The 25,759-nt window shown below is 33.1% G+C and overlaps 4 protein-coding genes across 7 annotated transcripts; 2 read left to right on the forward strand and 2 right to left on the reverse strand.

The window, feature by feature from the left end:
* Positions 1 to 2,282: 2,282 nt before the first annotated feature.
* On the forward strand, positions 2,283 to 5,623 carry LOC144840759 (uncharacterized). The gene is made up of 3 exons (XM_078696773.1): positions 2,283 to 2,363; positions 2,967 to 3,487; positions 3,688 to 5,623. Exons 2-3 carry the CDS (start codon positions 2,980 to 2,982, stop codon positions 5,004 to 5,006), a joined length of 1,827 nt encoding a protein of 608 aa, XP_078552899.1. The 5' UTR covers positions 2,283 to 2,363; positions 2,967 to 2,979; the 3' UTR covers positions 5,007 to 5,623.
* A 25-nt stretch (positions 5,624 to 5,648) lies between these two features.
* LOC144840762 (uncharacterized) lies at positions 5,649 to 8,560 on the reverse strand. Of its 3 annotated transcripts, XM_078696776.1 has the most exons (6): positions 8,452 to 8,550; positions 8,186 to 8,304; positions 7,897 to 7,946; positions 7,242 to 7,365; positions 6,676 to 6,846; positions 5,649 to 6,217 (listed from the first exon to the last, which is right to left on the reverse strand). In XM_078696776.1, the coding sequence occupies exons 2-6, from the start codon at positions 8,208 to 8,210 to the stop codon at positions 6,195 to 6,197; spliced, it is 393 nt and encodes a 130-aa protein (XP_078552902.1). In that variant the 5' UTR covers positions 8,211 to 8,304; positions 8,452 to 8,550; the 3' UTR covers positions 5,649 to 6,194. The 3 variants fall into 3 exon arrangements, with proteins under 3 accessions (XP_078552902.1, XP_078552903.1, XP_078552901.1); XM_078696777.1 differs by having other exon boundaries at positions 5,649 to 6,216; positions 6,681 to 6,846; positions 8,186 to 8,560; XM_078696775.1 differs by having other exon boundaries at positions 8,186 to 8,560.
* Positions 8,561 to 8,886: 326 nt separating this feature from the next.
* On the forward strand, positions 8,887 to 20,659 carry LOC144840757 (transducin beta-like protein 3). 2 transcript variants are annotated; one of them, XR_013611952.1, is made up of 24 exons: positions 8,887 to 8,992; positions 9,389 to 9,536; positions 9,726 to 9,770; positions 10,257 to 10,334; positions 10,599 to 10,747; positions 11,296 to 11,385; positions 11,635 to 11,788; positions 12,169 to 12,262; positions 12,449 to 12,660; positions 13,057 to 13,198; positions 13,307 to 13,365; positions 13,911 to 14,014; positions 14,238 to 14,370; positions 14,743 to 14,973; positions 15,254 to 15,324; positions 15,450 to 15,606; positions 15,961 to 16,019; positions 16,434 to 16,537; positions 16,816 to 16,887; positions 17,405 to 17,563; positions 17,713 to 17,809; positions 18,308 to 18,803; positions 19,528 to 20,129; positions 20,190 to 20,659. XR_013611952.1 is itself a non-coding variant. In XM_078696768.1 (23 exons), the coding sequence occupies exons 1-23, from the start codon at positions 8,967 to 8,969 to the stop codon at positions 19,627 to 19,629; spliced, it is 2,982 nt and encodes a 993-aa protein (XP_078552894.1). In that variant the 5' UTR covers positions 8,887 to 8,966; the 3' UTR covers positions 19,630 to 20,659. The 2 variants fall into 2 exon arrangements, 1 of the variants encoding a protein (XP_078552894.1); XM_078696768.1 differs by having other exon boundaries at positions 19,528 to 20,659.
* Positions 20,660 to 21,080: 421 nt separating this feature from the next.
* On the reverse strand, positions 21,081 to 24,257 carry LOC144840760 (uncharacterized). The gene is made up of 5 exons (XM_078696774.1): positions 24,076 to 24,257; positions 23,234 to 23,620; positions 22,395 to 22,421; positions 22,002 to 22,034; positions 21,081 to 21,650 (listed from the first exon to the last, which is right to left on the reverse strand). The coding sequence occupies exons 1-5, from the start codon at positions 24,086 to 24,088 to the stop codon at positions 21,370 to 21,372; spliced, it is 741 nt and encodes a 246-aa protein (XP_078552900.1). The 5' UTR covers positions 24,089 to 24,257; the 3' UTR covers positions 21,081 to 21,369.
* Between the last annotated feature and the right edge of the window lie 1,502 nt (positions 24,258 to 25,759).

A 25,759-nucleotide genomic window follows, 5' to 3' on the forward strand; every position in this document is an offset into this window, starting at 1 on the left:
TCAGGATTTCCACCTTTAATTTAAGGACAGTTAATGAATTTGCTTATGGTTTATCCTTAGCAATAAAGACAAACAAATCTAAATATGCTAGCATATACTACAAATACTTACATCATAGGTAAAATCATAGAGATATTATAGTGAACTATAATATCTCTATGGTAAAATACAAAGTAATTACAGATGATTTAAGTTGTATACTAAATACTAGATTACAGAAAGAGTGTTGATTTTGTGGATTGGAACATGTCAATCATGAAAGTTAATGGTGCTCACCAATCTATTGAATCTATTGTATTACTTTTTTTATAATTATAAATCATGTCTTTAGTATTAAAATGTGTCGATGATTTGGCGGCAAATATTCTACCTTTTATGTATAAATTACAATTTTGTGTAAAGACTTTTCCGAGGGGAAGTGTAAATTGCTTGAACTAAAGTATTAATGAATTGGTCAACATTCCCATGGTTGTGATGATGTCATCATACCCAAATATGGTATAGATAATTGAAATATTCTTATTGTTGAGTTAGTTTGATATTAATGGCCTTTACATGTTGTATACTGTTAATATATATTTTTGTTGTCAATCGGTACATGATTATTTGTTATTATAATTTAGTAAAATAATCTATAGTCTGTTTATAATATTATAATTAATTGCAATATTTCCATGTCAATGCTTGTTTTTTCTTAGATTTAAATTCTATTTACTCTTTTACGTATGAATATTGAGTTCTTCTTCGTCTCTAATTGTATTTTATTATTTATTTATTTATAATTGTATTTTATTTATTTATAATTGTATTTTATTAAATATTTAAATCTCTGTTTTCATTTATATAAGGTTAGCTACATGATCTGAGATGTCTCAAGCTTAGGCCATTTTTTAGGCAGGAACAAGTTTATTATATATCCACATTATCCCACCAGATGACTCCACTGATGTTTTATGGAAATTTCAGTGCAATTTATTTTTTATATTCTGTGCAGTGATTTTCTTAATATTTTGTTATTATTGTTATAATTATTACAAAAACAATTGTGGATAACTTACTTGTACTTGTCAAGCAATGATTTGAAAATGTAGATACTATGGCCTATAGAAAATCATATTTACATTCAATTTATAGGCTGTGTCCACACTGGTAAAGTAAGATTCTATGGCCTATAGAGAATCATGATTACATTCAATTTATAGGTTGTGTCCACACTAATAAAGTAAGATATTATGATAATGGCCTATAGAAAAATCCTGATTACATTCAATTTGTAGGCTGTGTTCGCACACCTGCTAAAAAAAGATACTGTGGCCTATAGTAACCCTTGTTACATTCAATGTCTAGGCTGTGTCCACACTGCTGAGATATAATGACTGCCATATACAGTTAATTCATGTCATAAATGTTGACGTGTGTTCACATTAACACTTGCATAACTGATGTCAATCATCATGAATGTATGTCATATGATGAGCATTATAAACTACTTCCTGCATCCTAGTCACATGACTCCTCCATTCTAACCACCTAAAATCTTTTTTTTTCATATATTAATGTAAATCTTCAATGTGTTTTATGATGTTATTTAACTAGAGGAAAACTAACTTGTATCTATGTGTAAAATAAAGAAATTGTGATTGAATGATTTTGTGGTGTTTTTTTTTTGGTCATTTGAAAAACAAATAATGTGTTAGACCAGTGAAGAGGAATTTAACTCTTCCCTGGTTAGACTCATGTGGTGGTAGAACCATAAATAAGGCACACAAGGCGTTTCATAACTGAAATTCCAAGGCACTCTCTCATGAGCGTCTCCTGTACCCTTTGTGACATGTTTCTGTCATGATTCACACCATATTATTATAGTCAATAAAAAAAAAATGTTTTAATGGCCTTTTTATTTTGTGACAAATGCTTTTGATAGTAGATGATGCTAACACAATATATGCGCATATAATATTATGGCAATTATTGCAATAATTTTTATAGTCTTTTTTTTATATAAACTGGTCAATTGGCAAGAAAATGTGTGGCAATTATGACATAGCAAATGAATTTGAGGATCGATCCGAATTTGAAAAAAAAATACTGGCAAAGTAGTAGTACAGGGATTTTATTTTTCCCCATAAATGCTTAAATATGAGCTTGTTATTATTTTTATATTGTGTAAGCCACCCAAAAGTGTGCACGGTCGAGTCACGCTTCATTAAACAAAGTAAATAGCCCCATTATTACGCGTGGGGCGGTGTCGCCTTTGATCTTTTCACTCTCTCTGCTGCCGCCTGCGGTCGGCCCTCACTTTAGGCCTACACAAGTCACAGGATTGTCAACATTCTCATCAATAAAAACGTGCTTTTCTTTGAGTAAGTGAATTTCGGAGGGCGGCCTATTGTCTTTTTCCATCTATTAGATTGTTGTATTTATATTTTTGATTTTTTTATTATAATTAATCTTGAAGTGACGGCTCTACTAGGTAGCTAGGGGCACCTCCTAGCCTACTAGAGGGTAGGGTTAGGCTACTAACTAACTAAGGCCTAACTAACTAGCTAGGCTAGCTAGGTACGGTAGTACAGTAGACTATCTCAATTCGCTTGGCCCTAACTAAACCGTCTCAGCCAAATTCAAGTCGGCCCCTCTAGCCTCTCTAGGCCTAGCCTAGATAGAAGTCAACTCAACTCGGTCTCAACTTGCCTGAAAACTAATCGGTCAACTCGGCCCCATTAAAGAATCGAATGTCTCTTTTATATATTTCTTTTTTAAAGCTCCATCTGCCTTCAAACTCTGACCCTTTAAATTTATCATTTATATTTTCTTGCATTTTAATTGTATTTTATTATCCTTTTTTGTCAGAATTCGTAAATAAACGTTTAAAAAAAAATGTTTTTTAAATGAAACTGAAAATACTTTATTCATATTTATTGTTAATACTATTTAATTAAAGCATTTAAATGTTGATTTGTTCTCAGACCAAACATCAATATGGGTAGGTTTGAAGTACATCGTTTTGTCACTGCCCCCGATCCTGATTTGATCTGTTGCGTTTGTTGCTGTGTGCTGGATAATCCCATGGTAAGCCCCTGCCAACACGTCTTCTGTAAAGTCTGCATCTCTACGTGGCTTCGCAACCATAGAAGCTGTCCAAACTGTCGAGCCTATTTACATTCATCACGTCTAAAGCCAGTTCTTCCAATATTATGCAACATGATAAACAGATTACAAGTACGTTGTGAGAACGCTGAAACTGGTTGTGTATATACATCCCAGTTGGAAACCTATAACAACAATCACATAGATGTTTGCGAGTATTCAATGGTTAAGTGTAAAAACAATGAATGTGACGTAGAAGTATTACGCAAACATTTAAGTGAACATGAGAATGAATGTTGTCATCGATTAACAAAATGTAACAAGGGATGTGACCTGATGCTTCCTCTTGGCAAACTCAGAGAGCATAACTGTATGTCAGAATTGAAGGTTAAACTACAAAGTAGGTACTATTTCTTTATTATTGCTTTAGACTTTATTATTACTAAATTGGAAAAAAAAATATTTCACCATCTTTAAAGAGGGTAACCCTTCCAGTTTAGCCCAGTGGGTTAACTGATGTTTAATTGATAAATTAAAATAAAGTAAAAGAAAATTTAGTCCAATAAATTAAGCTCTCTGTCTTTTTTTCTTATTTTACAGTAGTAGAAAATAACTATCAGACAGTGACAACTGAATTGTCAAACTTAGAAAAACGAGTTAAAGAGTTAGAACGTCACAGAAGACTTCGGAGGTCGAGAACCCGTTCCATTTCTCCAATGTCTAGGAGAGAGAGCCCTCCAATGCCCTGGTTTTCACCAAGTGCTCCTAATGAAACGTCAGATAGGTCACCTTCAATTTCACCACCAGGGAGCCCTCTATCGCCTTGGTATTCTCCAAGTGGTCCAAATCGTAGAAGATCTGATGATCTTCGCAATAATAATCGAAACGTACAAAGCAATAGACGAAGACGAGGACGACGTGATTCCAATGTAGACTTTTCAAATCCCTTGTTAAGAGGTATACGACAACGATTACAACAGATTAGAAGCGGAAGAAGATCATCACCTTTTGACACCAGCATTTCCAGAAGTCGTAGTAGGTCTCCCCTAATTTGGTCATCTGATGATAATGAATCGGAGATATCATCATCATTTTCAGATACCTCAACTCTTCAGTTGTCTAGTTTCAATGGCACACCAATAACCTCTGGAGATGAGTCATTCTATTCCGAGATGAACAGATCTTTTAGCAGTGGATCCTTGACGACTGATGTAGTTTTTAGTAGTGCAGTAGAAAATATAGAAAGAGGGTCATCATCAGAGATAATGTTAAACAATGACTCACCAACATGTCAAGCAGAAGAAACTGTTAACCTGAATCAAGCAACTAGCAATCAAGCCAATAGTAGTCACCAATTAGATGCTGGTAACCCTCAACCAGATAGGATGAACACTAGTCACCAATTAGATGCTGGTAACCCTCAACCAGATAGGATGAACACTTCCAGCGAAGTCGATTTGTTGTCTCTTGAATCTGAAAACCAGGAAGACAGAGACGTTATGATTGTTAATGTGCGCAGATCATCAAGAATTTCTGCTCGTAGAGGTTCTTCATCGGAGACCAATCCTGAAAGTGGGAAAGTGAAAAGTAAACAACAAAGTTCTTCATTGCTGTCCACTGAACCTATCCTATCCAGAAACACAATTGAAGAACTTGTTGATGCACTGGCCAATTCTAGCTCGGATGAATCAAGTTGGGCGCCGTTTACCGACGCATCTCTGTCCGACTCGAGCATCGATGACGAAGATTTTTTAGATGCTTTTAGTAATGACTTCTCTAGTACGGATCAAGATAACTTGACCACAGACCAAGATAACTTGACCACATTATTGCTTGATAACGATTATAATTCCAGTGAGACAGATGACACGTGGCCAAATGGTCAGTCCACAAGACGTTCATCTCGTAACGATAGATAACGTTTAAAATTTACCATAGGCCCCTTACTGTTATCCCAATATTGGTTTTTTTTCAATAAAAATTACTGAAAACATATTATGTATTGTATTATTGTGTATTACAAAAAATTTAGCCCTTACTTATTATTTTATCCCATTATTGGTTGAGTTTTTTCAATACAAAATAATGATAATAATAATTTTGATTTGATTTATTTGCATCAAAATCAAAACATGATATATATATATACAATTTAAATTTAAAAAGAATACAGATATGCAGGATAGCCCATGAAAGTCCCAAATGTGTATTACAAAAAATGATGATGTCATCGGTCACTATACATAATCAGGGTGCATAAAATGTAGGTCCTACTGTATTTGAAAGTGGGAGATATTATTGAGCTCAGAATTGTCAGTCAGATTGGATTCTTAATTTCTTGTTATTGATCAACATATTTTTGAATAAAATGTTCTTTTATAGTTGAAATACTATTAAATCCTGTTGGTCATTTTATGTATTGTGTAGCGATTGTAACTCTGAAATTAGGAATTTGTTGTGGAAGTAAATTGGGGAAGCATACACAGACAGCATTACTTGGTTTGACATCACATTAAAATTAACAAGACAGATCATTTTTTAAAAAGAGAGAGACGCCACAATTTAAACATTTAATCATTTATTAGGTCATGATCAGGAATAAGGCATTAACATGGATATTGCAAAACATGCTAAATATTATTACTAAATACGCTGATTGACAATGTTGAGATTAACATTTTTACAGTATATATTATTATGAACAGAAATATAACATTTTATTTTTTATTACATTATTTACATTACACACACATGGCAAATTTAAGCACCAATACAATTGCACAGCACATTAAGTAACAACTTGAGTGTTTGAAGTTGCTGGAGGGACCTTTATATAACTGGAGTTGTTATGGCTTACTGTTAAAGATTCTTACACACCAATCTCTGGTTATAGACACTTGCTCAGCACTTGGCCTTAATGTTACACTTTAATATTAATAACACATAAATACAGTTTTCTGGGAACCAGTAGGTTGGACAAGCAATCAGTAGTACTTAAATGAAGAAGTGTGGAAGACATCTACATTAAGTATCTTATCTAGGAGCACCGACACTGAGGCTGAGAAGCTGTACTGGGATTATATGCAAATATGGAAGGTAGCATATAGTTATGTCCAGGCTAACTTGCATTCTAAAAGAAAACGTTTGTTGTTGTTTGTTATTATTTGTTACAGCATTAATCTAATTATATTCTTGGTTCATGATGTAATAAATGTTTATTATAATTATATTTATTTATTCTTTATTTTGTAATCCAATTTTCATATACAGTATTACAGATAATAACAACTCCCTGCAGATACAAAGCTCTCTAACTAATTTACATAATAAAACAATACAAAAATAATACAAAAGAATGCTGTGGGTATCAGTGGCTGGATATCAATGCAGATAAATAAAAAATAAAATAAGTAAAAGCTAAATAAAAAAGATGAAAGTACGGCCAGAAAAATGTGCAGATATTTCGGACAACACTAGCCCCTCTTCTACAATATGTTTATAATTGAGAATTATAAATGCAAATTACTGGAAAAAATGACAATGCTGCGGGGGTCAAAATTATAAAAATAATGTTATTGTGAAACAAACCTGACTCATTCAAGAAGTTGACAACTTTTTTATGACCATTCTTGGCTGCCAAAATCTTGGGTGTTCGTCCTTTAACTGTCTTACAAGTATCATCTACTTTTGCCACATCTATCAACCATTTCACTACTGTTAGATGTCCATTTCCTGCGGCGTGGTGTAGGGCTGTTCTGCCTATTGTAGGAAAAAGATGTTTAAAGAGTGTATTGTCCGTGTACAAAAATAAAGATGAATAAATCAAAGTTTGAATAGGAAATTTGGTAGTTTTAAAATAAAGTTTTTCACTTTTGTCAAAAAAATTCCAAAAATAATTTAAATGGGTAAATTTAACCAAAAACCTGAGACTTCTGAGACCTGGAAAATTGACTTCTGGTTGGATATTTTTTAATGACGGTTTTTTCAGGTACTAATATTGTTTCCCCAATTTTTGGTCAATATAACTGGCATAAAATGGCATATTCAGAACAAAAAAAATAATTATTTGGGGGTGGGGGCAACAATATACCTGTACTAGTAAATTGTAAGCTAAGCATTTAAAAATAAAAGCATAAATTGAATAATTAGCTTACCTGTTATATCTGTAGAATCAATGTTGGAGCCTCTTTGCACCAAACATTGCACACAATCCAAATTACCATTCATTGCTGCTCTATGCAACAGAGTCAAGTTGTATGGGTACTTGTAATTTGGATCCTGTAAATTAACAACAAATGTACTGTAGTTGATTAATACCAATGCCTGGGTCTAACATTTAGCGTGTCCTTATCCTGCTTAAAAAATCCATCAAAATCCGTCTCGATTTAGTCTAGGTTTTCTTGATTCAGTCACAGATTTGATTGATTTAAAAAAAAGCCTGAACTACGACTAAAGTTCAGTTTCAGAATACGGGCATCTGTCAAGGATTGACCCAGTGACTACATTGTTCTTAAACAATATTGGTACTTTATTTTTTTTATTCCAATTTGGTATAATCTTAGACTGTGCAAGATACAGACCATCAATTTCTTCCAAAACAATATTCAGTGTGAATGTTAAAAAAACATTTTTATATATTTTATCATTTTCAAGACTTAAAAAACGGCTTTGTATTTTAATTATAACTTTACAAGGCCTACTATGACGCAAGTCATTGTACATTACTTTAGATAATTGTGACCTCCTGCTGCTGGGCCTATTAACAAGATATATAATTACAAGAATGAATAGTTTCATATACGTAATTACCTCTCCATGATTCAAATGGTCTTTAATTACTTGTAATGATCCCATAATAGCTGAAAAATATGAAACATCATCAAACTATAATTCATTCTTTTAAGATATAAACACAAGATTTATGAGAAAACTCGACATGATAAACGACATTTTACGAATTAAAAGGTAAATGAAAAATATAAAAATTAAACAGCAAAACAACGAAAGTATAATGAAGATTGTTGTGTAAAATGGATGAAAAAGGGGAAAGGTGACGTAATTATTTTACAAAAACGTAGAAAACAAGAACAATTCTTACCGGCTTCGTTAGCTTGTTGATACATTTTGGAAAATGAGTTGTTGACAGGCAGCAGTCTGCATTAATCAACTTGGAACAATGGTGATATAGGTCTACTGTACTCCAGATTGTAAACAAGTCTGTGAGGATTTTAATTAATTATCAGATGACATCATCTCCAGGCAGGCTACTCAATCTTCACTAGTATTTTGTTAGGTCTGCCTAGCCTATCTACACAAAAATAAACACACCAAAAAAAGATTTTATGGGGGAAAATGAGTACGCACCAAGCAACAGACCTACTGCTGAACAATATAAAATGATTATAAAATTATAAAGACACCAGAAGCACAACAACTGAAGTGAAGAGAAGTGACAGTGACTGTGATTTTGTTGTTTACGTTTCCAAAGTGAATTGCATAATGTAAAGACTCGTCCATTCGCAAATAGGTACACTTCCGTTTATTCCCTTTTTCTATTACTTTTAGAAACGATTAATCTTAACAAATACTAATTAATGTAATTGACTTGTTAATTAATTTACGTTTTATATATTTTAAGCCTTGGTTAAACTTATGCATGTGTATATTCACTGTTTACCTTCCACTAAAATGAACTAAACCATCATAAATTGTTAGTGAATAAAGAGTCCAGTTGAGCGGTCCAAAACGATATTCGAATACGCCTGTACAGAAAAACGAAACATATATTCTCTCTGTTGTGCATGCCATGTAAAATTAAATGGTAGCTCCCACGTGCGCCTTTTTAGAAAACAATCTGTAAAATAAGATAAATCACCAAAATGACACCGCCGTTGTTAAAACAAAGGTAAGAAATTTGTAAAGATAAATAATATATTACAAATTTATATTAATATGGGTATTTCGAGCCTATAAATATGTTTAGCTTACTTAATAATAGTTAGGCCTCCCCACCAACCATACTCACGCTACACGCTGCGCACCAAACCGTTCTATCTAGGCCTATCTTGCCTAGGCCTACTAACTACTACCTAGGCCTAGCTAGAGAAGGGTATTCCTAGGGATGAGAGATTTAATTTAATTGATGTTGGATGGAAATATTATTTACTATATAAAAATAATATTTCCATCCAACCAACACCAATGTCGAATTGTATTACTTAATACTATTATTAGTTTATTAGGCCTACTACTAGGGGGTGCCTACCTAGAGTTTATGATTCAAACTTTTACTTTTTTTCAGCTTGAGTGTGGTGCATAAAATTGAGTCTGTTTACACTGGTGGCAAGGTAGAAATATCTAAGGATGGTCAGTATATTTTCTGTACTTGCGGGGAAGCAGTCAAAATATTAGAAGCCACATCTGGCAAAGTTCTACATTCTCTAAAACAGGTCAGTAAAGGTCTACAAAAAGGGAAAACTGCATCATTTTTATAAAATTTAAAATCATGATGGACTCAATATAAATGGCAAATCCCATCCAGAAATCTCTGTGATTGGCATCAAAACATTTAAATGAATGTCACCTCAAACTGTTCTGAACTATTTCTCTTTTAACCTCTTTATGTATTATTTCTACAGGATGATGATGAAGTGACTTGTTTTAGTGTCAGTCCAGATGATCAGGTAAGCTGACTGCCTTTTAGGGAGAACTTAGATGAGGATGAACTTAAAAATTAATAAAATGAGGACAGACTTTAGATGAGGGTGGACTTTAGATAATAATAATAATAGTTCATTCTTATATAGCGCATATAAGCAAGCTCTCAATGCGCTGAACATTATTACCCCAGTCATTTCCTGATCAAACACCTATGGAAACATACTCCCATATATGCAGCTAGTAATCAGCGCAAAGTTGTGTCTTGATCTAACCGGGTACCCATTTATACACCTGGGTGGAGAGAGGCAAACGTAAGTAAAGTATCTTGCCTAAGGATACAAGCAATGCGGCGAGAGTTGGATTCGAACCTCGGTCTAACGATCAGTAGTCGAACGTCCAACACACAGCGCCACACGCCCTTAGATGAGGACGGACTTTAGTTGTGTTAATTCAAATGTTTTACCAATCTCTCTGTTACCCGTAGATTTAATTTTATCTTCTAAAAATAGATTGTAGTGATTGCCTATAGGAGTCTTCTTATTCGTCAGTGGAATTGGAAGGAAGAGACATGTGTCCGCACCTGGAAGGTAATATTGTGCAAATGATCTGGATTTATGATATTATTTAAACTTCTTCAGCAATCTATTCAATACATGTTTACATTCATAAGCAAAGTAGGCAAGTTAGGATTGGATAATTTCAAAGAGTTGCATTTCCAGGGATCCTGCTGAAAATAGTTTTTGCAACTTTGTGAGCAACTTTTCTAGTAGCTTCTTGTATTATAATATGCTATGAAATAATAATAATATGCTATGAAATGAATACCACTTTCGTTGTCATTATTTACTTAGGCAATTCACACCGCCCCGATTGTCAGTATGGCATTTGATGCAACCTCTACACTCTTAGCCACTGGCAGTGGTGACCACACAATTAAAATTTGGGACATTGTTCACCAGTACTGCACACACAACTTGAAGGGTAGTCACTCGGTTGTAAGGTACATGTGAAAACTGTACATTATTTTTGTTATTTTAATAATTGATTTAAATTGATATAATGGTCCAATGTTATGGTGCTTCCCTTTCAAACCCAGTATACTTGGTTCTAATATGGTTTCAATACCATTAAATTCAGAACAAAAAATCATAAATACTATGTGCAGAGACTGATTGTGGAACTGTGTTTTAGTAGTTAACATGCCTAGCACAGTGTCCAGTGAGGTCAATTCCTGTGAGCACACTGTTGAGATAGTTGAATTCAAAACTGTATAGGAAATGGAATACTATATTCATATAACAATCTATTTTTAAGGTTTCAAACCTTGTTTTGTAGTCAAAACTGTTTTTGCCACTATTTATTTGTATTGTTATAATATTTGTAATCTGTTGATACGGACTTCCGAAATACACACGTTGTCGCTGTGTTACTATGAGCAACAACACTGGCTTGTTAAGTACGCTGAGCCTTGCTTTAAATTCATACAGGATACACATGTATCCAGCTAGGCCTAACAAATAACTTTCTTTGTACATTGTTTGTTCATAGTTATCTGAAGTTTCATCCAAATATTGAGAAATTACTGTTGTTTTCTTGTGCTGGCTCCTTTATATATGTTTGGGATCTACAACATAGCAAGTGAGTTTCTTTATAAGTTTATGCATGTAAATATAAATGCTATAATTATAAGCAATGTGTATGTGTATATAGGAAACAACATTTCTTTCTCACTTTTATTTTTTTTATGTTTTATGTAAATGTGTCCTACAGAACAGAAACTTCTTTATGCAGGATCCTTGCCATCATTTATATACTGTAATTTGTTATAAACGATGACTAAATAAATGTGAATGAATGAATTATTTTTATGTAAAACGGTATTTTCAGGTTGAAGGTCGGCTTAGAGACCCATTATGGAACAGTCACAAGTTTAGATTTCTCTTGGGAAGGACACAGAATGGTGTCTGGTGGAAGAGACAAAGTTGTTGTAATATGGAATGTAGAAACACTTGAACCAATCAACACCATCCCTGTAATGGAGGTAAGGTGTTCAGCTCCTCTATACCACTCAAAATATAATGGAGCCATGATTCAGATTGTTGTACTCCAAACTTGTGGAACTCTTTGCTTTTGGTGATTCGTGAGTCTCCCTCCGTTTCGATCATCAAAGCTCACTTGAAGACTCACTTGTTTTGTTCCGTGTGAATTTTTTCTGTTGTCTTGGTCAATTTATTCGGTTTATTAGGCTTTTTCCTGGTTTATTTTACATCAACTTTTTCATTTTTACACTTGTGCTAAACAGTGCATAGAGACTATTTGTGTTTTGCGCTGTATAAATTTAAACCATTAAACCATTAAAGAAAGCCTTATGGCAGTGGTTATTAGTCTCTGTATATAATTAAATACTTCCTTTTTTATTAGGTGGTTGAGAGTGCTTTTTGGATACCACCAGATTGTCAAGAGAGACTTGGTTTTTCCTGCAATAATCCTGTAGTGATGATCGGTGGATCACTGGGTAATTCAAGCATGTTTAGGTTTTTAAGTAACATTTCAGTATTATTATTTCATTATTAAATAGATAAATCAACAATTAAAAACCCTTCAATATTAATGGAAGAGTCCATTTCCCAAGATCTATGCCTGTATAACATGCATTAACTCTTATAAAACATTGTATTAATGTATATTTCTTTAAAATCAGGGTACCTTCGAGGAATTGATTCTGTAAATGGTCAGGTAGTTTATCAACAGACAACGGTTGCCACGACGATACCGGTTCGTGGTGAGAATGGCGAGTTAACCAGTGTGATCACATGTGCAGAATTGTGTCCAGCTATTGGTCAGATCATGCTAGTCACCTATGATCATCATATTCTTTTTTACAATGTTGATGGTGGCGATTTGCACAAACAGGTTGGTAGTATGTGTTACAGATTATGACAATGAAAATTTGATTATGTATTGGGCAGATTGTTACAAACAAATAGTCCAGCTCACTTAAGGCCAATTTACACAGATAAGCAGTAACGGTGATAAAAATATCGAATCTATGTTATTCCTTATGACCATTTACACAACGCGGAGTGGACAGGTGGTTTCCGCTGAGGATAAATACAGATTCTATGCGGACAACTATGCGGTTTTCTGCTTACCGTTACCGCTCGTCTGTGTAAAATAAAAAAAAAAAGTATGTTGGTAGGGAGGTGTCTACAGTGATCGTTTGCAATACCAGCTGTACACATGATAAGACCTACCTATTTTCTGTTTAACAATCACAAATTAACTAATTTAAATTATTCCTACTTTTAGTTTGTTGGATTTAATGATGAAGTTCTAGATGTAAAGTTTGCTGGTTCTGATGATTCTCACCTCGTCGTAGCAACAAACAGTGAATATGTCAAAGTTTATGACATTTCAACTCTGAACTGTCAAATTTTGCGAGGTCATACAGGTATGTATGTGTTAGATTTCTTTGATATGTTGATAACATAACTGTGCAAGCTTTCATTTCAAGACAAATTCAATAACATTTTGTTTTATTGGTATCATTTGATTGTAGACATTGTGTTGTCTGTTGATGTTTTTAATGATAAGAAGACTATGGCAAGTAGCTCTAAGGTAAATTAAGTTAACTATATTCTCATATATTATTCAACATTAGGTATTCCGGACCCACTTTTTGGAATGATCTGCCACTCCCCATCTTAAACTCTGTTTCAAGTAAATCATTTTTATCTAAACTTAAAAGTCACCTTATTTCCAAATATTAACTATTCTTCGGTCAATTTTTTATTTATTTATTTATTATTTATTTTTTTAAATTTTTATTGTCTGTGTCAGTAATAGGTACGCCCTCCACAAGATGTGTTTTTCATCTTTCCGGGCGTGTACCTTCTTCTTTCGAAATTTTGTTTAAATATATATTGTTCATTGAAATCAATTTTGTATACGAAAGGAGAAAATAAATGTTGCTTTGAATTAAATTGAAATAATTTATCCTCTTTCAAGATGCTTGTTTTTATTACCATTAAATTACATTACACTCCACTTTTGTTACTCTATAATTACTTAGTACGTTACTTTTACTTTATGGTTACTCACACTCTAGAAATATGTTGTCGAGTAACATCTTTGTTATTTAAAAACTTGTTTACTTTCGGTAGGATAATACAGTTAGGCTTTGGAAAATGAACACTGAGCAGAAGTTTGAGTGCGTAGGAGTTGCATTTGGTCATACCCACTCAGTAGGAGCAATTGCTTTGTCTAGGTAGGTCAAACATTTTGAATGTCAGCATGATTTTGAAATAGCTGTATGACTCATTCATTGTTTATCAGAGTAATGTTGTAGCTCTGTTGTATTAAAATATTATTGTCTTTTTCAGTGGTACTTAATTTGAGCAATTTTATGTAGACATGAATTTCCTATTGGACAAATAAAATAAACTATGAACTCTTGTTGAATGTGCCTTACCCACCACTTTTTAAAATAGGTTGTCAGGTAACTTCATTGTGTCTGGCAGTGAAGACTGCACTGTCAAAGTTTGGAATATTCCAGAAAACCTAAAACCAAGTAATTCACCACAACACTTAGCAGTTAACTTTACACACCGAGCTCATGAAAAGGTAACTTAATCAAACACATTAATACATCTTTGCTTCAATTGTATGTGAATGTGAATATCAATGTTTTTGTTGTTGTGACATCAAATTGAAATCTTGTGGTGAATCTCTAAAGCTCTGTCTACAGCTCTGTCTACACTATCAAACTTTATGTCACAAAAAAATGTGCCCATATATGGTAGTAATATGACATCACATTTTTTTTATTACATAAAGTTTGATAGTGTAGACAGAGCTTAAACCATCAGGTCAAGTCAAGATGTATTTAATTTAACATTGTTTATTTAATAAAACATTGATTAAAATTTATTTCTATAAATAATCAATAATTTCTATAAATAATCCTTGGATTCTTATGAATGTTCCAATTTATAGGACATCAACAGCGTCGCCGTAGCACCGAATGATAAACTTCTGGTAACTGCCTCTCTCGACAAAACTGCTAAGCTTTGGAATTTGGAGAACCACACATTCTTGGGAACCTTCCGAGGTCACAAGAGAAGCATCTGGTGTGTTCAGTTCTCTCCAGCAGATCAGGTTGTAGCCACTAGCTCAGCTGATGGCACAATCAAGATTTGGTCAATTACAGATTTTAGTTGTGTTAAGGTTAGTTACTTAAAATAATCAAATTCTAATTCCAATTGGTTGTAGTCTGGTCTCCAAATTCTTGGCCTGTTATATCACGCCCTAGGCCTGTTATATTTTTCCTACAGTTTTTTGACTGCAAGAAGTTTGAATCCTTTTTTTGTCCACTTGACTGACGATGATCTAATTTTAATGTTCTCCCTTGTAAGAGTTGATCCTACCAACTAAATACAGTAATTGAGAGGACTTTTGTTTATGCCAAATACTTATACATGTAGAATAATTTCTTTTATTATTGCAGACTTTTCAAGGACATGACACTTCAGTGTTACGAGTCGCTTTCCTTACAAGAGGAATGCAGTTATTGTCCAGGTATGTTATTTTGTGTCATAATTTTCATCCTTTTATTAAAAAATTACCGGATTAGGAACCCCCTGCCTGCTAAACTTCTTTAACGTCTCATTTTAAAGTAGTTCTTGTCATGTTTTTTTTTACAGTGGATCAGATGGACTTTTAAAGATTTGGTCGATCAAAGACAACGAATGTCTTACAACATATGATGAACATAACGACAAGCTCTGGGCGCTTACCGTCAATTCATCAGAAGATACAATTGCTACGGGAGGGGCAGACTCTGTCATTGCTTTCTGGAAGGTTAGAAATCTTTTTATTTTCATACACACATTTTTTGATCTAAACATTTGAGAGTAGGATTGGTAGTGTGGGTAAATCTTTCCTGAGATACAGTACATATTCTAGCCTGTCCTTGTCTCTAATTATAGGCAATAAGCCTAGCTTAACTCTAATACAGACATCACATGTGATACATATATGAAACTGTATTACAGAACTTGCCTATGGTACTGGACAGGTAATACCATGTGGTGATACAGTACAGATAGTTAATGTATTCACATCGGATTGGTTGACATTTTCACCGATATTGATAGGGATTTTATAGATTTGTATAAACCAATTTGAATATTATTTAAAATTGTTTGTGTGTAGGATGTAACAGAAAAGGAATGGGAAGAGAACCAATCAAAAGAAGAGGATCAAGTTATCAAGTGAGACAAACTGCTTTTATTTTTAGAGCTCAATGTTATTACAATTTTTTGTTAGTATGGATCCTTGATGTGTCCATATACTTCATGCTTATATATTTATCATAAAGTAATATTACTTACTTAGTCCGGGACATACCCGAACTTATATGACTAGATTCCTCCATAACTTCCTATCATTGTGACAGCAAGTTCCTCTCTCTGCATACCAGTATCCGTCTCTAGTACATTAATGTATTTGAGAGCTGGTCTTCCTTGTTTTGCAAGCCCATGTTTTGGCTGCTACATCAGAACATCTGCAATGATTTCTTCTTTATTACGATTTATTTATATTAGGTAACCTTATTTTTAAAATCTTTTCTTCTATGACAGAATTTTGTAGAATATTCAAGACAATTACTTGTTTTTTTTTCGCAGACTACAGCAATTATCAAACATGATTATTGGTAAAAATTTCAAGAAAGCAATCGGGTTGGCTCTAACGTTGGAACAACCATTTAGACTTCTTAATATTTTAAAAGGTTAGTAATACAAGGTGTTTTATGGACTTAATTACATAGTTTTGGTTGCCGTCATTTTGATCATTTTTGTGTGCGATACAAACAATAAAACAGTAACATGCATGCGCTTGTATCTAAGACTCATTCTGCCACCAGAACCATGGAGCGAGTGAAACATTAGTCATCTGCCATCTTTTATTTCTTAACATGATATAAAAAAAAGATTGATATATTGAGTGAGACAGACTAAGTAAGCTTTATTGCTTTTATCACAAACAAAAATTTGTTTATTTCTGCAGGGATGTTAAATGAATCTGATGGCAAAGCATGTCTTGCAAATATTATTGCAAAACTCAGACTTGATCAAATAGGTAAGACAAACATTTAATTTTTAAACCTTTTTTATTACTTAAGTGTACCAATACCATACAGACAATTGCGTAATTACTGACTAAACACTAATAAGCTACTATCTGTATATAATTCTTTATGATAAACCAGTAATAAGATGCATATGTGTTTGTTTGTTATCAACAAATCTTCATCCGGCAATGACTGGATGTTAGTTGTAGAGCAGCACCCTCTATTGGCAAACCTAGTTATTTAAATCATGACTATGACATCATTTAGTAGACAACTTAATAAAATTAAAACTACTTTGTACAGATTTCCATTTTTATTGAATCCATTGCTATGCCAATTTCTAACCATAGCATTACATTGTGATTTTCATTGTCTAAACTACCAAACTTTATGTGACAAAAAAATGTGATGTGTGTGCCCATATATGGACACAATGACATCATATCACTACCATATTTATACACATCACACTTTTTGTCAAACTATTTGATAATGTAGGCTTAACTTTCAATTGTTTTTATTTAGATGCATTACTGAAATTTGCCGTTCAATGGAACACCAACTCCAAGCATTGTCACGTAGCCCAAGCTGTAGTGAACACGGTGATCAGTCAGTTTTCACATGCCCAGCTTTTGGAGTGTGTCAATATTACAGAGAGTCTTGAAGGCTTGTTACCTTACACTCGTACGTTAACTATAGTAATATTCAACAATTATATCACTTTATTTTTATTGAAAGAATATTAGACCCATTTTTAATATTTGATTCGGAAACCAAGAAAACATTTTTCAATGTTTGAAACAATTTTTACCATAATTTCTATTTTATTTTAGAGAGACATTTCTCACGAATGAATCGTTTAATGGAGCAGTCGATGTTTGTTGATTACACTTGGCATAGATTACGAACAGTAACAGCACCCTCTATACAGTGAGTTGAATAAATAAATAATTAATACATTTTTACTAAACCTCTGTCCTCTACACTATCAAACTAGTTTGACAAAAAAAATGTGATGTGCCCAAAATATGGTAGTAATATACCCAAATATGGTAGTGATATGACATCATCATATCCATCATCATATTCATATATGGACACATCACATTTTGTTATCACATAAAGTGTTATAGTGTAGACAGAGCTTTAGAAATGGTTGGGTGTGTGTAAGGGGGAAGAGTAAAGTGTTTGTGCAGACCCAACATCAGCTTCTAGTTTGTAGTTGAAGTGCAGTTTGTGGAAAAAGAGAAGGGAAAGCAACATTGGAAATGCTTAGTTCTTTGTTTTTGACCCCTGTATTAGTTTTATATTTGTACATAATTTAGTCTTAGTTTTCTTGTAAATAGGCCTATTGTTAAATCACTTTTATTTTTATTACTGTGTAGCTTCCAATACATTATTATTTTAAATAAATGTTTATATCCATAGAAATGTTGATGAAAAAAGAGAAATTAACGCAGAAGAAAGTTATTACATTGATGCTGAGCAATTTTCCTTACGGAAGACAATGAGTGTTCCTTCCACATCTACACAAGTACAAGATATTCCGTCAACTTCTGTAAAACCAATCCAAGGCACGTCAGAAAATGTTGTAGAGAAAGAAAATGTTGCTGAAACTGTAGAAAAGGTAACTCCTTCTGAAACAGACATTTCTGTTCAAAAGAGATCAGCTTCTGAAACAGACATTAAAGACAAATCACAAAAGAAATTAAAGAAGTCTGATAGATTATCTCAAACAAATGGTAAATACTTGTCAACAAAGGACTCAAATCCAGAGGTGAAAAACAATCAAAATAATAACCGTTTAGAAGAAACATCTCCAGTTGATTTTGAATGGGATGAAATGACGCATAATTGGAGCGACAGAGACAATGAGATGGACACAACTGATGAAGAGCTTGTTAAGAAAAAGTCCAGGAAGTCGGTAAGTGTGAATTGGTGTTGAGCCTATCACAGCATCACACTTGTTTTACAGTACACATACATTATCTATATCTTTATTTTAAATGCTATCAGTATTAGTATATATATCTGTATTCATTCCTCATGGGGCAATTAACAAAAGAAGGAGATGGATTACAGCAAGCTGTGTCTACACTATCAAACTAGTTTGACGAAAAAAGTGTGATGTGCCCAAACATGTTAGTGATATGACATCATCATGTCCATATATGGGCACATCACATTTTTTTGTCATATAAAGTTTGATAGTGTAGAAAGATTCAGCTTACAATAAAAAGTACAAATTTCAACATAAAATATAGAACTCTTTCAGAATTATAAAGTGTTTAAGTTCAGTAAATAAAAAGTTAAAAATTTAAAAAAATTAAAATTTATTTAATATTGTGATGGAATTCAAATGAAGTATTGTTTTATTAGTTGATCAAATTAAACAAATTAATTTAATGAGAAGGCGCAGTGTGATTGTGGTTCGAATCCAACTCTCTCTGCATTGCTTGTATCCTTAGGCAAGACACTCTCCACCCATGTGTATAAATGGGTACCCGGTTGGATCAAGACACTTTGCGCTGTGTTTGATCCAAAAAATGACCAGGGTAATAGTGATAAACCATGAAAAGCTATATAAATGTAGTATTATTATAGTTATATGTTTATATTATTTTTTCTTCATTGATTTCCTTTTTTAGCTACAAACACTTGTAAAGAAGATGAAAGAAGACCAAAAACAAAACAAAGACAAATTGAGAAAATCTCAAGGAAAAAAACGAAGAAAGTCTGCCACAAAGTAACTTGATATTTTATAGTGAATTATTTTTAATGAAATCTATAACAACACAATTATCTATACAATTTATCTTTTATTGAGATGACACACTAACAATGGTTACTTTCAAATGCAGTAAACCAGTCCAAGATACTATACTAACTAGAGTATCTTGACATTGACTCTACAAATACAAGATAACTCAAAATTAATTAAAGTATCTTTATCATGTTAAATTGAAATCTGATTAACCTAGTACATGCATTGGATATGATGTATATCATATATCAGTTATTTCGCCATATAGAAAACAAAAACAAACATACAGAACAAATGTAAATCAATGAGACATGATTACCTAAATGTTATAACAAAAATAACAGTTGAGAGTATCTCCACAAAGAAATACATACAAATAATTAAATATTTTAAAAATATTTAAATAGGATTAAAATTGCATAAAAAATATTTTCTCATTCTCAGATTTCCTCATCTTATTGTTTTAAATTAATTAATTAAATTTCAGTATATCACTGGGCGGTTTAGAATTATTGTTCTATGCCTAATGTGTTTACCTTAAATTAGTAAAATATTTCTTAATACTATGTTTAAAAGAATCAAAATTAATTAGTAGGTGGTCCCTGATGTCCACAGACAGGTCTTTAATATGCAATGAGTTACCAGCTTAATATCTTTGAACATGGTAACACAAAAAAAACTGGATGGAACTTAGACAATCTGAACGTTGTGGATTTGTTTTAGCCTGAACTTATTATGCAATACAGTACACAGAGTTTATATGCAGTTTGGTAATTCACCCATAAAGAATGACACCAATCATGGACCTATAATAGGTCCATGAACCAATGAAACATCGCAGTGCCTGGGAACAGTAAGACGTTATCAACGTTAATGTAGAGGCCAGACTGTTTACTAGTGAACAGATTTCCACCTGAACTTTCCATATTGACACAAAATATATTCAATCATGCTTGTTTCATAAACTATACATAATGTAATATAAACTGTATTACAAATTTCAATAAACAAAAAATAATCAATAACTTTTTCATTTGAGAATATTTATTTATCATCATTAACTACTGTAAAATAGAGTATTTTTCACATTTTTTTTTTCACATTATCCAACTGCCAGTACATAGAGTACCTTTTCAATGACAAGATGGGAGACAAATCCATGCTTCTGTCACACACATCATTAGAAAGTGGCAGTGGTTAGCCCAGAAACATCCTGAGCCAGTGACAGAATCAGGGTCCAGAGGCAGTATTCACCAATCACACTTATGTGAGAAACTGTATTCCTGTTTAAACCAATTAAATTAAAGGATTTAGTGGTAGGAACTCGCACTTAAGCTCTGTGTACACTATCAAACTTTATGTGACAAAAAAATGTGATGTGCCTGTGGCCATTTATGGACACGATCATGCCTTATCACTACCATTTTTGGTAACATCACACATTTTTTAATAACATCATCACAAGTACAGTATGACCCCCACTTAGATTGATACCAGTTTCAACGTAAGTAGTCACATCATGGACCTCAATTAAAATACAAGTACTTTCCTGGTCTTTTTATCCATAAAGGAGACCTCCAGTTATAATAGTCCAGACATTCACAGGTAGGTATGGTATAAAAAGTGAACTAACCAAATTGGTTTTGGTTTTTCTCAATAATAAATTCGGAAAGTTTAAAATTTAATATTCGTTGATTTACTATGAGACGACATTCATAGAAACATTTCATTGCCATAGGCTAACCATTTCTTTTAAGTCCGTTCTATCACTTTTTTCCAATGCAGTCATTAGCGTTTGTAGTTTCTGTGATGGCGAGCATGAATCTCTCTTGCGCCATAAAACCAACATTTCTTGATTGCGTTCACGACTACAGATTTGATGATCCCGGCGTAAATCTTGTTGTTGAGCGAGTGAAATCCCTAAATACGTTGCCAACATTGACCAATCATTACCAAGCTCTCTTGCCAACTCGGCAATATGCAGGTCTGTGAGTGGTCCAAAGTCTTCTAGAACAGAAAAACAATATGCATAAGCTATTGCCAACAATAGAATGTAGAATTTTGAAATTTCAATTTATTTTGCAGTAAGAGCAGTAAGAGTGATGTATACAGTATTGGACTAGCAAGTGAAAGGCATAAAGAAAGAGCTGTGCCACATTGCTTCTATCTTTTAAGACAAGATACTTTACTCTTATCCTTTGCCTTGTCCTTCCACTGGGATGTAAAGCCTATGTGTACATACAATGCACATGGCATAAATTCAAAAAGAGATGGGCATCTGCTCCCAGTGTGCTGCACTGTGGCTGCTGGCTTTGATGACGATTCATAACACATGTACATTTTAAACAGTAGTCTTACCTGATGGCGGACGACTTGAATCCATGACATCCCCTAAAAAAATGAGACAATGTTAAGATATAATCACATACAGGTATTTATACAATGTAATGTTAGCACTTTATTGTATCAGCTCAAAATTTAGAGTATGTTGAGGGATGGGATGGGGGTAAATGGCAAATTATGTTGAAACGTAGAGGTGGGGAGATCATATTAGTCTTCACATGGTGGTAACCTTTCATTTCTGCCACTCAACTAACATGCAGCTGTCAAGTCGAAAAGTAATTTTACATTTTCTTAGAAAGATGAGCATTTGCAGAATTACTCAATGTGGAGTTGAGAGGCACACTGTAAGTACTATTCTGACTACCTGCTGTATAGTGAATAGTTCATACTGTAATGAATAATACATACCAGTTTCCATTAAAGAATTGTATCCTCCTTAAAAAGATATAAAATAATCAACATTATTAGCCAAAGAGTTCAGAAGAATATAATATGCAATAATTTCATAACAATACAGGCACGGATTTAGGCGGGGGCTAAACAGGCTTTATATACATTTATACAATACATTCAAAGACAGAAAACATGGTAATTCATGAAGCTTTGACATTTCGTTTAAAGATATATTGTCCCCCTAAAAAAATATTTTTTTAAATTTTTTTGTTGAATATGTTATTTTAATGTCACATAATAGTTATTCACTCTCACAAAAAATTGGGTCTGAAAAAAATGTATTTACCTGAGAAAAATATAATTTAAAGCAAAAAATGGTCAAGTTGTCTGGAAGACAATGAGTTTTTTGGTTAATTTAACTGTTTATTTTGTCTTTTTATAGGTGAAATAATTTTTTTCCCCCGTTTTTTTTCTTATGGAAGTGAACAACTTCATTAAAACTGCAAAATGGCCTATTCAAAGTCCGATTTTAAAAATCTTTATTTTTCATGATTTTGGGGGACAATACATCTTTAACACTATCAAACTTTATGTAACAGCAAAATGTGATGTGCCACATATGGACATGATGTCATAGCACTACCATATTTGGGAATATCACTACCATATTTGAGTATATCACACTTTTTTCAGACTAGTTTGATAGTGTAGAGTGTAGACAGCTATCAAACTTTATGTGACAAAAAATGTGATGTGCCACATATGGACATGATGTCATATCACTACCGTATTTGAGTATTTCACTCTTTTGTCAGACTAATTTGATAGTGTAGACAGAGTTTGATTGGACCAACCTGGAGAGAAACTCTTTATAACTTCTGCAATTTGACAACATAGGGCTTCGTCGTCCGAACCACGGTAATGTACAAGACCTGCATACTCTTCAGGAATTACAGAATCTTCTGTTATCTGCACGCATATCAACCGTTCTTCTGTAACTTCAAATGACAAACTAGCGAGGTATTTGTCAACGCCTGATTTTGTTTTTGATGGTGGTACAAAACCAACAATGGTGACTTTACTGTTCTTGATCCCATTCAGTCTGCTGGTGGACTTCAAACTTCCAAGGGTAAAAGTGTTTCTGTGGTAACCACGGAGACCCTTTGCTTCTAATTTTCGCAGTATTCTGGTCTCCCAATCATAGTCATCGCTTGTAATGTAAAAATCATATTCATAATAACCTGTAACCAAAAACTTAAATTAATCAATTTAATAGAATTTTACAGGAACTAACCCTTTTTAAAGTTCCCAATTTTAAGTTTATATTTATATTTACTACTGAGTAGATAGTACCATGGACCATTATGGATTTATAGGTCCATGGATGGTAGTACTACAGTACAGTATCCTATTTTCACTAATATGAAATAATAATTGATTTTGAATTAATGTAAATACGATATAAATATAAACATAAAATGCAGATATCTAGGAAATAGCAAAAGCCTACTCTACCCTTCCTGCTACAATATAGACCTACAATGAAAATATGTTTCACCTATTCTACTAATAAAAGCACTGTACTAAATGTACTGTACTGTACGTGCTATTAATATGCCGGTCATATGAAATGGGAAATCCCCTTTTTATTTATTCAGTCAAAATTTACTCCAAATGATTATCATTAATATCTTACCGTCAAAAGCCATCTGTAATTATTTATGAAGATCTGAGCACAGTTCAACTATTATATTTCGAACTGGTTGTATCCAAATTAACAATCTTCACTGATAAAGTGGAAATATAGGTAGCATAATTCAAGTATATTGTGCCTACTGTCAGGAGGCCTAGACCAACTCTGGTACGTGGGGACGACGAGTGTTCTCCTTCGCCTTTTCTCCAGTCATTTAGCTAGCTCACATAGAGGGCGGAATTGCTTTGAGGGATGTCATCTTTTTTTCCGACTGCCAAATCTGATAGTAATTAACAGTATTTTGATGTGTATCCTTAGTAAATTAAATTTAAAACTTGTTTTTCTTCAAATTACCATTTATTTTTTTAATTATATATCTGATAGGCCTACCCACAACATTGTCATTTCAGTAATTTCCTTTTGATTTTAAAAATTAAATATCTATGTAGGATACATTCAGTTTACAAAATAAATGGTCATGTCCATTTTATCAATTCAATTGTTTATATAATTGAAATGCCATCGTTACCAAAATAACGACTGTACATCATTTCAAAATTAAATATGTACAAGATATGATATGTACCTTGCATCTACTAAACATTAAAATTAAATTATATGGCTCTGCAGTCTGTCTTGACGACGGCAATCATTTGACAAATATTTATATTATTTATTTATTTATACTTTATTTCTTAAAGTTGCCTTGAAAAAAAGAACTGAGTTTAAAAAGAGCTAATTTGCTTTGTTGCTTATATAATTTTGTTTATTCTTATTTTCTTTTGTTCATTATTAATTTTAATGTCTTAAATACTAAAGTCAAGAAAAGCCATTACATTGTTTTTATTATTATTATTGTATTTAATGTCTATATATGTATCGCTGAGTGTACATATATATTTCTTTTTAAATGTGTTTTTTTTTTGGTTTATAACGTTTTAATTGTATGTATAGTTTATTAGTTGACACTGATCTAGTAATGTTATTATATAAGGCCTATTATAGTCTGTTTTACGATAAATTCAAAGCTACTTGGCCTATAATATGTAAAACAGTAAAATGAAAAAAAAAATTTAAATAAACAGTAATAGTATAATACTGTATACTGTATGGCTGTGCCGTAAAGCAGAGCCATATTTTCAATATAATTATGACTGCCGTAAAACAGAGCCATATGACTGCCGTAAAACAGAGCCATATGACTGCCGTAAAAACTGTCCGGGCGCCCTCTATACTTAAATTACAACCAAACTTTCCCGCCCCGTGCCTGATATCTGAGAGCGCGCACGCACATGATCCTCTCTCTCCACTACGACTCCACCACCATCACACGCCGTCATTATTGTGAGTAAGGAAATTGCCTAATAGTTTGGATTCAGGCTGACTGAAAAGAGCATTGTTTTTATGTATGATATGATAACGACATGTAGAACTGAGAATGCATGATAAAGTTCCTTACTACTATTGGTAAGTATTTTAGGCCAGAACTTGCGGGTAAATAACAACATCCTTGGGTTGTAGCGCCCGCGGAATGTGGACATGTCTGTACGTGTGTGGAGGGGTGCCACTATTTATTCATTTCAGTCATCCCTCCTTTACACGTGGTCAGGTGTTTAGAGAGGCGGCCTGGCTGGCTGGGTGATCTGTATTCGGTAGGAGGATAATGTTATCTCATCAGCCCAGGTAG

Source organism: Antedon bifida, chromosome 4 (assembly GCF_963402885.1).
Source record: "Antedon bifida chromosome 4, ecAntBifi1.1, whole genome shotgun sequence".
Taxonomy (NCBI): Eukaryota; Metazoa; Echinodermata; class Crinoidea; order Comatulida; family Antedonidae; genus Antedon; species Antedon bifida.

Bases quoted from the DNA above. Each gene is read 5' to 3' on its own strand.
- LOC144840762 (XM_078696775.1), bottom strand. From the start codon at position 8,210: ATGTATCAACAAGCTAACGAAGCCG. The intron at 7,366-7,896 runs GTAATTACGTAT...GTTAATTTACAG, and splicing joins ACCATTTGAATCATGGAGAG to GATCCAAATTACAAGTACCC. The intron at 6,218-6,675 runs GTTTGTTTCACA...GTTTTCTTTTAG, and splicing joins CAACTTCTTGAATGAGTCAG to AATGCAAGTTAGCCTGGACA.
- LOC144840760 (XM_078696774.1), bottom strand. The intron at 22,422-23,233 runs GTTGGTCCAATC...TATCTTTTTAAG, and splicing joins TATAAAGAGTTTCTCTCCAG to GAGGATACAATTCTTTAATG. The intron at 21,651-22,001 runs GTAAGACTACTG...TTTCTGTTCTAG, and splicing joins TTCAAGTCGTCCGCCATCAG to AAGACTTTGGACCACTCACA.
- LOC144840759 (XM_078696773.1), top strand. From the start codon at position 2,980: ATGGGTAGGTTTGAAGTACATCGTTTTGTCACTGCCCCCGATCCTGAT. The intron at 3,488-3,687 runs GTAGGTACTATT...CTTATTTTACAG, and splicing joins ATTGAAGGTTAAACTACAAA to TAGTAGAAAATAACTATCAG.
- LOC144840757 (XM_078696768.1), top strand. From the start codon at position 8,967: ATGACACCGCCGTTGTTAAAACAAAG. The intron at 16,888-17,404 runs GTAAGACAAACA...GTTTTTATTTAG, and splicing joins ACTCAGACTTGATCAAATAG to ATGCATTACTGAAATTTGCC. The intron at 18,804-19,527 runs GTAAGTGTGAAT...TTCCTTTTTTAG, and splicing joins AGAAAAAGTCCAGGAAGTCG to CTACAAACACTTGTAAAGAA.